General features: G+C 41.8%; 1 protein-coding gene across 2 annotated transcripts in view; it reads left to right on the plus strand.

The window, feature by feature from the left end:
- ATG4C (autophagy related 4C cysteine peptidase) overlaps positions 1–13,090 on the plus strand; it is an 86,042-nt gene that overhangs the window by 18,618 nt on the left and 54,334 nt on the right. For both annotated transcript variants that reach the window (XM_075557092.1, XM_075557100.1), the window contains exon 2: positions 9,983–10,126. In XM_075557092.1, coding sequence (XP_075413207.1) covers positions 10,051–10,126 — 76 coding nt within the window. In that variant the 5' untranslated portion in view covers positions 9,983–10,050. The remainder of the gene's footprint in view (positions 1–9,982; positions 10,127–13,090) is intronic.

The following is a 13,090-nucleotide window of genomic DNA, read 5'->3' on the forward strand; positions in this document are numbered from 1 at the left end:
AGAGCTCTTTAGCTTATAGGGAAAATTAACTCTTTGTCTGTATTCAAGGGGGTACCTCCCCCCAAGCCCCCAATTTTTACCCTAAAGCTATGTATTTAAAATTTTTTTACAAAGCAACCTTATCATCTTCAAAGTACTCTCCATCACACTTAATACATTTGTCAAATTTTCGATTCCATTCTTGGAAGTATTTTTCAAACTCATGGCTGCCTGGCAGCACCTCCCTCATCTTTTTCTTTTCCTCTTATACATCTTTAAATTGCTGTCCTTTCATGTCCCTCTTCGTTTGTGGAAACAAAAAGAAGTCACATGGAGCGAGGTCAGGTGAGTCAGGTACTGTGGGTTTTCCCCAGGTTGTCACCTGTTTGCCAGCTCATTGTGAGGCCATCTGCTTAGCGGTTAGCTCCCTGAAGGCATCAGCCTGTCTAGAGCGATCAGACACTATTGTCTGTCCCACCATAGGTGGGGCTCTTGCCCTTCTGATAAGGATAGTGGCTTGTTCCCTTGAAGAAGAGCCCAGAGACAAAGTCAAGCCAGCTCAAGGAGGATCAAGGTTAGATTGCCATCTTGAATCTAGGATCTGCCCGTCTTGTCACATGTGTACCCCTAGTCCCCCCTTCCTATTGCGTGTACAGCCCTAGATCATCCCCTTCCCTTTGCTTGTAGTGCCTGTGATAGAGCCCCTTCCTGTTATGTAGGTGGTTACCTGGAATCAGGGGGGCTTGCATGACCCCTAAGTATAGATAAGCCTTGGGCAGAAATCTATCCGTGCTCCCCTCCTCCCTCTCTCTGTGTGGACCTGGCTGCTGAGATCATGGCCATCCTGGAGGTGAGCATGCTACCATGAAATGTGTCTGACTCCTTTATTTTATCTTCTCTCCTACCTGTCCCTTCTATCATCTATGATTTTACTAATCTTTATATATTATTACTGTACAATTGCACCTACGGATCCTGTGGCTGTCAGGGGCTGGTTTACTCTGAGAGGTATGTGGGGAAAGAGAGACATGCTGTCTTTTGCCAAAACTGCATGAGCAGGTGCATTGTCGTGGTGGCAAAAGCAGTTCCGTCTGCCAAAAATCAGGCCTTTTTTTGGGCACATGCTGTTACGCAACCCTTTCAGAACCTCTAAATAGAAAGCTTGATTAACAGTCTAACCTGGTGGAACAAACTTCAAATGCACTATAGGTTGACATTTTCATCCAATTGGGAAATTGGCAGATGTCCAGAATGAGGTTTGTCATCAATCAACATATCACCTTTTTTGAAACAAGAAAACCACTTGTATGTACATTTGAGTTTTACCCATAGCACTGTCCTTGTAAGCTGTGCACAACATCACAGCAGTTTCTGTGGCATTTTTCCCGAGCAGGAAACAAAATTTCACATGTGCACACTGTTCGCTTAAATTGACCATCACAAAAAATGAGATTCAAGTGAAACTGCTTTTACGAACATATTGACTGTGACCTGAGAGACCCTTCCTAGATGACTCCACTGGGTGCACGACCTCAGAGCGAGTAACTCTATGTTCGCCTAGCACAGTGGTTCTCAACCTTCCTAATGCCGCAAACCGTTCATACAGTTCCTCATGTGTTAGTGACCCCCAATCATAACATTATTTTTGTTGTTACTTCATAACTGTAATTTTGCTACTGTTATGAATCATAATGTAAATATCTGAGATGCAGGATGTATTTTCATTGTTACAAATTGAACATAATTAAAGTGTAGTGATGAATTGCAAAAATATTATGTAATTATATGTTGTAAAATATTTATTTATAATTCCAAATAAATGAAATTTTGTCTTGAAGCATGGTGTAGCATGGTTAACAGTCTTCATGCTGGGTACTGGGTATGTATGTGGGCATCTCTGCATGTGGGCTGACCCGCCTGGAGACAGAGGGGCCATGTCTCGGTTCCTAAGACCATCGGAAATATGTGTTTTCCGGTGGTTTTAGGTGACCTCTGTGAATGGGTCATTGGACCCCCAAAGGGGTTGCGACCCACAGGTTGAGAACTGCTGGTCTAGCAGGAAAAATTTGTACTACGAAAGCTCCGCTCAGCCCAATGCAATTCTGTTTTTTTGGGGGGTACCCCTTCATATTACTCCCTATCATTGAGTCATTGCTGACTCATAATGACCCCTGTGGATTTTTGAGACTGTAACTGTTTATGGGAGTAGGAAACCCAGGTTTTCTCCCAAGGAGCTGCTGGTGGTTTTGAACTGCTGACTATGTGGATTACAGCCCAGTTCTTAACCACTATACCACCAGGGCTCCTGTCTATATAATAGATACTGAATTTTCTCAGAAGTTGGTGAATTGTAACTCACTCTTGTTAATACTCTCTTTTATGTAGAAACTATCCTTTTTTATATAATTGTTCTTCGCTCCTCATTTCATATCATCGAGTCATTTCCTGCTCATGAGGAGCTCATGTGTTGCCCAGATCTGCACTCCATACAGCTTTCTGCCTGTGATCCCACGGAACTGGGTCACTAGGCTTTCTCCCAGGGTGACATTGGGTGGGTTCGAACTACCAACTTTTTGCGTAACAGCTGAGAACAAACCATGTGTACCTCTCAGGGCCTCTGCACCATGCCTGGGAAAGCTTTTTCCTCCCCATGGTTATTACAAATAACCAAATCTATGCTTTCTTGGTGGGTGGTGTGTGTGTGTGTGCATGTGCGTGTGTGTGCATGAGGTTACATTTAAATCTCTGATTACTTTCATAATGTGTGAGGTAGTCATTGAGGAGCCTGGTGGCGCAGTGGTGAGAGTGCTCAGCTGCAAACCGAAAGGTGTGCTTGAACCCCCAGATGCTCTGTGGGAAAAAGATGTGGCAGTCTCCTTCTGGAAAGATCGACAACCTTTGAAACCCTGCGAGGCAGTACCGCCCTATAGGGTTGCTGAGAGTCAGTTGACGTGACAGGGCCCTGGTGCATGTGATGGTTGGGAGATGGTTATCCAACTTTATTTTTTAATTGACTAACACTATTTATTAAACTGGCCAACTTTTCTCTCTAGTGTGGAATATCTCACAGAAGTACTAAATTCTCAAATATGCTTAAGTTTATTTCTGTTCTCCTTATTTATTATGTCTTACTCTATGTCATCCTGAACTAATAAGAATAGTAAATTTACAAAGTATTAAACTTTAATTATCTAGTTTTATAATGTGTTTTAATATGCAGTAAGACAAATCATTACCTCATTATTCTTTTTTAAAGTGTTATAATTTTATAATATATTCAACGTGATTTAAGGAACTACCTTTCAGAAACTTCCCTGGTTGTTTTAAACTAAAAAATTTTAGAAACAGTTATTTAAATTTTTGTTAGAGAAATAAAGTGAGTTTCAGCATTATGAAAGATGGCAATTCAAGTAATGATAATGAAATATTAAACTTGTAACAGCCCATCTTTCGTTTGATCTTATGATAATTTTATTCTTACCTACTTTATATAATAATGAGAATTTCTTACAGATTGATCAATGATATGCTTGAAAAACCATTGGAAAATTTGAGGATAAGGTTATTTTAAGTAAATAGTCTTCAGTAGCAGGAGTTTCAAATTGACAATAAAAGAACAACTCAACAATTTATCCCACTTTACATTCTTTTAGCTCAGAATGGTTGCTCGATTAATTTTGGCATTTGTCGGAGCCTTTGGCCTTGCATGTTTACTTTTTTGGAGTGTGTAGGTGGTGCACAAGGGTCAGCACCTGACCAATAACCATAACTTTGGAGGTTTGAATCCACCAGAGGCACATTTATTTAGGACACATCATTCTTTACACATACAGAATGTCCAACTGCCTGTTATTTTACTCCATTCAAGAACTTCCTGACTTCTACCAATCTAAGGACTGCCCAGAGTGTCACCTAGTGGCTGATTGCAGAAACTGTCTGAACCAAACTTAACCTGTGACTATAAAGTAAGACGTGTGTACAGTCTCTTATGTTAGAAAATGTTTTCCTTCTAGGTGTTCCTAAATACTCTAATATGATGTTTCTCAAGGAAAAGTTTTATTTTCTTTACTCTATTTATCAGTTAAAAATTTTTTGCTTGGTGATAAGGCATCAATTTATTGATTAATAAACATTTTTAAAAGAACCTTGGCAGAATTTAAGGGCACTCAAGGGTTTGCAATCTAATATAGGAGATGGGTCAGGAGCAAGTAATTAAGAGTCCAGAGTGCTGTGTTCTGTGAGAAAGGAAGACATGGCTCAATGAGAGCTAAGACCTGCTGTCCGCTGAGGTTTGGAGGAGGAAGGTCAGGTAAATCTTCCTGGAGAAAGTGAAACTTAAGCTGAATGCTAAGGCATCCTGGTCATGAGGTAGTCAGTCTCACACGGAGAGCATGCTAGATGGAAGTAGCAGCACATGCAAAGTCAAGGAGGCATCAGATAGCATATCAAGGTTAACAGCTTCATCTTTCTCCCGTGCAGCAGCCAGTGAGTTTGAACCGCCAATCTTTTGGTTAGCAGCTCAACTTCTAACCCTAATTCCACACTGCCAGAGCTCCTTGAGTAAATGGGCCTAGAAGGGCTCCAATGCCATCGTCAAGTACTAGACAGTGTGCGGAGTGTCAAGCACGAGCAAGGCAAAGTCATTGCCCTTGAGGAGTGTTCTGGTAGCTGTAATTTTCATTTGTACACAAATAATTCTCAATATCTCTAGCCCAGATATCTTCGAACTCTATATCTCTATCTGATTGCCTATTGAACATCTGTAGAATATGAGGGGTACCCCCAAAATAGTTTTTTTTAAAGTTATGTATTTCAGCTTTCCTCCCCAAACAACCTTATCACTTTCAAAGTATTATACTTAATGCATTTGTCAAATCTGTGATTCCATTCTTGGAAACATTTTTCAAACTCATCTGTTTGGATGAGTTTGACAGCACTTCGTTTTTTCCTTCACCTCTTCTACATCATCAAATTGCTGTCCTTTCATGGTCTTTATTCGTGGAAACAAAAAGAAGTCCCACAGAGGGAGGTTAGGTGGGTGGGGCAAGAAAGGCATGCTGTTTTTTTTTTGCCCCAAACTGGCACACTGAGATGGCTGTGTGAGCAGGTGCATTGTCGTGGTGGCAAAACCAGTCCCCTGTCTGCCACAAATTGGACCTTTCGTGTTGCACACTGCTACCCCATCTTTTCAGAATCTCTCAATAGGAAGCTTGCTTAACAATCAGACCTGGTGAATGAGCTCCACATGCACTATGCCCCTCACATCAAAAAGCAAGTGAGTATCGTTTTGACCTTTGATGTCACTCGCTTATTTTGGGTGAAGTGATAATGGCATCCTCCACTGGCTTGACTGATATGTGCTTTCGGGATCATAAGTATAGCACCGTGTCTCGTCGCCAGTAATGATCTTAAGGAAAGCGTCTGGGTTGCTTTGGAGCTGTGGTTTTAAAGCACGGCATGCACCCATTCGACTCTTTCCCGGTCAGTCAGCACCCGAGGCATCCATTTCACAACCCTGGAGCTGGAACATACACCTTCGCATCTTCATATTCCTTTCGTCACCACGGCATATCAAGCTTTCTGCATGGCTCTTAGCTGTGTCTCTTTCTCTCTAGCTCCGTTGCTCTACTTTGCGTTGTACAATAGTAGTGAACTCCCATGTGGCATCTAATCCTGAACCGTCTCCTCCTGCTCCACATCAATCGATTCTCTCTACTGCCATTAGAGTAAAACCAATATAAATGACAACAACAAACTCCCCCAAATATGCCATCAAAATCTGGTTGATAACCCCGTGAACCAAGATGTGAATACATCATACCAGCATGTACCAGGGAACCAATAGAGAGATCTGCAGGGCCGGCCCCAATCCCAGCTACGTGGTGGTCCCCCCCTCTCCAGAAGAATGCACTTCAGAGGACGGCATTGAAGCTACCCCATGGGGAGAGGGGCACGTCTGATTAGAGCACACAGGAGAAACGAAGAAGGATGGAGAGTGAGGGGAACACATCCTGGCCCACCAAGCCCCGAGGACAATATTCCTGCTCAGAGCAGAGTGCACAGAGGACCATAGGGATGACTGCACCACAAGACATGACGTCCCTCACTGAACCATTGTGCTACGGGGGACAACACTAGAGACATGGTGTGGGAATTGTGCCCAATCTGACCCCATCCCACTGGGGTGAAACATCAAGGGCATGCAACAGAGCAGCAAGGGAGCAAAGCAATGAAATCCCTGGGGAAGACCAAAAATAGATTTTGGAGACAGAGTGTGCCACTCGATCAGACTTGCCTGGAAAACACTTCTAAAGGTCAAAAAACAGACCTGGAACTATTTATAGGCTTTTCCTTTTTTGTCATTGGCTTTCTTTTTGTTGTTATTTTGTTTGGGTTTTTATTGTTGTTTTGTTTGTTTTGTTGTTTTGTTTGGCTTTGCCTGGGTTTTGCACTTATTAATGTCTCTGCATGTCTATCTAGATAAGTAGGGTGGGATAAACAATTTTGAGATGAAAACAACAGAACCAGTGGTTCTTGGGGGATACAGGAGAAGGGGAAGTGGGAGGAAGGAAGCGGGGAGGGCAACCAACCCAAGGACAAGGCAACAACAGGTGAACTAAAATCAATGGAGAGAAGGGCGTAGGATGCCTAGTGGGGCTTAATCAAGGGCAATGTAACAGCGAGGAATTACTAAACCTGAATGAAGGCCGAACATGATGGTGGGACAAGAGGATAGTGAAAGGAAATAGAGGAAAAAACTAGGAGGCAGAGGACATGTATAGAGGTGTAAACACAGGCATGTACATAGGTAAATATATTTATATATAACGAGAGAGAAATAGATCTATGTACTTACAGCTATATGTTAAGAATTAAGGTAGCAGTTGGACATTGGGCCTCCTCTAAAGTACTCCCTGAATACAAGAATACTTTGTTGTAATAATCCGGCACTCTGTGAAGCTCACTTTCCCGACATGATCGCTAAAGACAAAGTGGGTGCATAAGCAAATGTGGTGAAGAAAGCTGATGGTGCCCGGCTATCAAAAGATATAGCATCTGAGGTCTTAAAGGCTTGAAGATAAGTAAGTGGCCATCTACTGAGAAGCAAAAAGCCCACGTGGAAGAAGCATACTAGCCTGTGTGATCATGAGCTGTCAATGGGATAAGGTATCAGGCATCTAAAACCCAGAACAAAATCATACCATACCAATGTGAACGGGTGTTTGTGTGTGGGGGGGGGGGGAGTGATGAGGAGTGGAGACGCAAAGCCCATCTGTAGACAATTGGACATCCCCTCCCCTCACAGAAGGGTCCCAAGGAAGAGAAGAGCCAGTCAGGGTGCAATATAGCACTGATGGAGCACACAACATTCCTCTAGTTCCTTAATGCTTCCTCCCCCCACTATCATGACCTCAGTGCTGCCTTACAAATCAGATTAGACCAGAGCATGCACACTGTTAACAGATAAGAGCCTGGAACACTGGGAATCCAGGATAGATAAACCCCTTAGGGCCAATAGTGAGAGTGGAGATACCAGGAGGATAAGGGGAAGGTGGGTGGAAAAGGGGAATTGATTATGGGGATCGATATATAACTCCCTCCCAGGGGGACGAACAGCAGAAAGGTGGCAGAAGGGTGACAGGATGATGTAAGATATAGAACTAATAATCTATAACTTACAAAGGGTTCATGAGGGAGGGAGGATGCGAGAGGGAGGAGGAAAAAAATGAGAAGTTGATGCCAGGGTCTCAAATAGAAAATGTTTTGAAAATGATGATGGCAACATATGTACAAATGTGCTTGACACAATGGATGAATGTGTGGATTGTGATAAGAGATGTAAGAGCACCCAATACAAGTATTTAATAAAATCTGGTTGATAGTCTAGTTTGAAATGAGTTGCTTTTAGAATAAATAACAGGCCTTATATGCTCTAGTCCCTGTCTTAATCTTATAGCTTCATCTCATGCTACTTTAAAAAAATTTTTTTCATTTGTGTGTGTTCCAGTCACATTGGCTTTTTCAGTTCTTCAATACACCAAGTTTTTTCCTATATCAGAACTATAATGTATAATTAGTAGCTTTTAATATGTATTATAAAATGAAATGGAATGTTGTTAAAGTAATGATTGTATCGATACTTTTCAGTAGATATTTATAACTCTAACAGGGTAATGTTCTGTGCAGTATTCTGTTCCCAAAGAGTAAACTGTCTGTGTATTATTGCAAATAAGTGTAAGCATTTTAAGTTACAGTCTGTTCTTCCTTCAGATTGTAACAGACACGTCAATCTTTCTTTAAGGCAGATAGAGAAAAAGCACTGATGAGCCACATTCATTCTTATTTTAAAGTAAGAAAACATTTTTGGTTGTAAATTTAAATCAGTGTTTTTTTTTTAAATGCTGCAGTATTTGATACAGAAGAAGCAATATTTAATTTTTTGACCTAATTGATAATTGGGACTCCACCCACATATTTTTTCTTTTCTTTTAAAAATAATTTCATTGGGGGGTCATATAACTCATCACAATCCATCCATCCATCCATTGTATCAAGCACATTTGTACATTTGTTGCCATCATCATTCTCAAAACATTTGCTTTCTACTTGAGCCCTTGTTATTAGTTTCTCATTTTTCCCCTCACTCCCTTCACCCACTCCAGAACCCTTGATGATTTATAAATTATTACTATTTTGTCATGTCTTACACTGTCCTATGTATTCCTTCACCCACTTTTCTGTTGTCCATCCCCCAGGGCGGGGGTTATATGTAGATCCTTGTGATAGGTTCCCCCTTTCTATCCCACCTAACCTTTCCCCTCCTGGTATCCTACTCAATACTTAATTTTTTTTTTTTTAAGCAAAAGGGAAGAAATTTATTGGAGCCCATACGGGAAACCCTAGGGGGTCCCAGCATACCCTACTGTGTAGGCATGCCCAGCAAAGAATCATACCATTCACTGTACCCCCATGTCCCAGAGGGACTCCCCTTGAGCCAATCCCCAAAGCCCCAGGACTGGCTGGGGGTGGGGACATAATATTTAAATTATAAAAAGCCAAAATAATTTAGATCATTTGATAGCAGTAATCTTATCAATGTAAGTGAAAGCCTCTATTCTAAAGATAAAATTTATAAATAAGATTCCAAAGAACTTTCTCTAATAGCAAATGAAAACTAAAACCTTGGGTATTCTCAAAGGGCCTCGTAGTGAACTGTGTTTCTAAATTGATTTGTTTTATGAGTTGTGACCAGTTGGGGAAATTATTTGGTTTTGGGGATAAAGTTATTGTTATATATATGGTATTGAATATTTTTAATAATTGTTTGTAGAATCTATATTATTCTATAAAATGAGAATTAGTTTGATTATCTCTAATTGTATCTAATCACCTAAGTCCCTGTGTTGCTGGGTTTGGGTGCCATCGAGACCCTGTGTACGACAGAACGAGGCACTGCCTGCTGTTGTGCCACCCTCGTCATTGCGCTTGTGTTTGATCCCATTATTGCAGCCACTGTGCCATTCCAGTGTGTGTGTGTGTGTGTGTGTGTGTGTGTGTGTGTGTGTGTGTGAATCCATCTCATAGAACGCTTTCCTCTTCTTGCTGCCAAGCATGCTGTCCTTCTCCAAGGTCTGGTCTCTTCCGGTAACTTGGCTGGCCAGGGTACATGAGAAGAAGTCTCGCCATCCTTGCTTTCAAGGACCCCTTTGGCTGTACTTCTTCCACGACAGATCTGCTTGATCTTTTGGCAGTCCCTGGTGCTTCCCATAGCAGGAAGAAAACCCCCAAATACTGCCACCGAGTCTGTTCTGACACTAGTGACCCTATCTCTATAGGTTTCCAAGGCTGTGTGGGAGCAGCCAGCTCCAAGTTCTCCCACAGAGTGACTGGTGGGTGTGATCTGCCAACCTGGATGGCAGCGATTCAGTGCTTACTTGACTGAGGGTGGATAGCACCGTGTAATAGATACTCATAACTTAAAGGATTTCCCCCTTTCTTTCAGTCAGTACAAAAGGTTAAATGCTAGAGAAAAATGCAACCAAGTGATGGCTTTTTACTTAGAATTTGAATATGGAGGCTACAGGAACAGATGAAGTCGACAAGCTGAAAACAAAATTTATATCTGCTTGGAACAACATGAAGTATAGTAAGTATCATCATTTTAAGATTGTATGAATTAGAAAAATCCCTGAACATATGTCATCACCCTTATTACATCAGTGACAATTTCTCTAGGTTTTCTTTGAATAAGATTTTTCTGTGAGCATGACATGCTGAAGATGCATCTGAGGATGGCAAAACACTCAATGGTTGAAAGGCACTGGGCCTTACTTTCCTGAAGAAGTCTTTCATTCTTGTTTTTTTTTTTGGAGGGGAGGTATGACTGTGAGGTGTGTAAACTTGATTTCCTTAAAAAATATGAAAACACTCCTGGATGTTTCTGATCCTTCAGAAAACAATGACCATACTTATTGTTTCTGTTCTCTTGTTTGCTAGCATTTTTAAAAGCCTAATTTGTGATTTTCAGTTTTCAAATCCCCACTTATAAGCTATTATTTATTTCTGAGATTCTCTGGCGGATAGAATTTTGTAAGATTCGGTATATAGTAGCTGGTCTTAGAGATGGCTCCCTCTATCATCTCTTCTCCCGTTGATATGGACTGGCCTGTGTTTCTCATTAACCAGTAGCACAGACAGACAGAATTGAGGCTTCCTCGCCCCCCACTATCATGACCCCAGTCCCGCCTTTCACTGCGGGCTAGACAGGAGCATGTGCACAGGTACAGATAAGAGATAAGAGCTCATGACACATGGAATCCAGGATCAGGAATGGGAGTAGCAATTCCAGTAGTGCAGGGGGAAGGTGGGAGTAAGGGGGAAACCGATTGCAATGATTGATAATATTAAGCCCCAGCTGCTCACCCCGCCACTGGGGTTGAACAACGAAAACCGAGGGGGAAGGGAGACAGTGGTCGGTGTAAGATATGAAAATCATAATAATTTATCAAGGGGTCGTTAGGGTTAGGGGGGAGGGAAAAAAGAGAAACTGATACCAAGGGCTCAATAGAAAGTAAATGTTTAGAAAATGATGATGACAGCATATGTACAAATATGCTTGATACAATCAATATATGGATTGTTAATAAGAGCTGTAAGAGCCCCCAATAAAATGGTCTTTTAATAATAATAATAACAAAGTTGTGTCAGTTGTAGGCAGATTCTGCTTGCTTTTGTTTTGGAGCTCTGCACTGTCCTAACCAACCATTTCAGAGGCCTTGCTGGAGAGGCCTTGCTGGAGAGGCCTTGCTGGAGAGGCCGTAGGGAGAGGCCTTGCTGGAGAGGCCTTGCTGGAGAGCCCTTGCTGGAGAGGCCGTAGGGAGAGGCCTTGCTGGAGAGCCCTTGCTGGAGAGGCCGTAGGGAGAGGCCTTGCTGGAGAGGCCTTCCTGGAGAGGCCTTCCTGGAGAGGCCTTGCTGGAGAGGCCTTGCTGGAGAGGCCGTAGGGAGAGGCCGCAGAACCGGAAGGGCCTGGGTCTACTAAGACAGAAGGAGTTAGAGAGTCTAAGCCAAACCAGAAGAGCTACCTAATTGAGTCTGGTTCATGCTCAGAGCTAGGTGAAAAACAACTAAAAGTTGTTTCAAATTAATACATTTTGGGACGGTTTGTTAACAGGAGTAACTGAAATTATCTCTAGTTAAAATTTTTTTAAGTACATTACATCCAGTGAAATGAACCGATAGTAACTGTATAATTTGAGAGGTTTTGGCACACACACACATACACGAAAGTAGCAACCCAGGCAAGATACAGACCTTTACCTCAATGTTTCTTCATGCTTCCTTCTGATCAGTCCTGTCCCTCACACACATTCACTGTTCTGAGATAATTTATTGACCGGTCATACAGCCAAATATTCAGTTTGTCAAATATGCTTGTATATCTCAAACTGTTTAAATTCATTGAATTCATTTCCATTTAGAAAACTTAACATTTAATTTGTTTTTTTTTTCATTCTCCCTGCTACTTTAATTAGAGATTGGGAGGTGAAGAGGACATTGAAGTACAGAATAAAAATACACTAGAATATGAAGAAGTTTTATGAATATTTTTTTGAGAAATATATAAAAGGAGCATATTTGTGAGAAAATTTATTATTCATGACTCTTGTCTATACCCTAAGCTCTGCTACCTCATGGCTCTGTGGTTTTGTATCCATTTTTCCCCCTTCTTCTCATAATTTTCTGGTTCCCATCAATAATACTTTTGCAAAAGAACTGGTCAAGTAGAACTAAACAATTCAAAGGAAGAGGGTACTTTATTGTATCATTGTTTGGCGTGTTGGTGTGCTTCAGCTTAGTCATGCCTGTGAAAAAAAGAGGGAAAAGACTGGGCCTTGATTCTTCTGAAGAGGAGGCAAAGAGCAAGGTTCGAAACTACCAGCTGTTCTGCGAGAGAAAGACAAGACTTTCTACTCTCGTAAAGGGTTACAGTGGCAGAAGCCCACAGGTGCACTTCCACTCGCCCCACAGGGTCACTGTGAGTCAGAATGGACTCAGCGGCAGCGAGTTTGTGTTTTTATTTGTTTGTTTAGGGTTGGTTTAGGAACACTTCCTTTTTGAGGGAAGTGGTTGCAGTTGTGGAGACTGGGCACATTCCAGTCAGACTAATATTGCTAAGGGACAGTGAATGCACTGCTCGTGACCTACTCTCTGGTTCACAGTAGATGCTCAGCAAATACTAATTGTCCATTGGGGTTCAGCGAAGTGAATGAGAGTCATGTAGGAAAGAAACAGTATCATTGAAGAGCTGGTAAGATTTAGGTGAGCAGGAGGATTGAGGAGGCTATTTGAAAATGCAAAACTCATTGCCATAAAGTCAGTGCCAAGTCATAGCGACCCCAGAGGACTGAGTCGAATTGCCCTTGTTTCTGAGGCTGTACATCTTTTATTTTTATTATTTTTCCTGAGACTGTAACTCTTTATGGGCAAAGAAAGCCTCATCTCCTGCGGAGTAGCTGATGGTTTTGAACAGCTGACTTTGAGGTTAGCAGCCCAATGCATAACTCACTATACTGCCAGGGCTCTATGGAGACTATGTTTCTCAGGATAAAAA

The sequence above is a fragment of the Tenrec ecaudatus genome, chromosome 1 (genome assembly GCF_050624435.1).
Source record: "Tenrec ecaudatus isolate mTenEca1 chromosome 1, mTenEca1.hap1, whole genome shotgun sequence".
Lineage (NCBI taxonomy): Eukaryota > Metazoa > Chordata > Mammalia > Afrosoricida > Tenrecidae > Tenrec > Tenrec ecaudatus.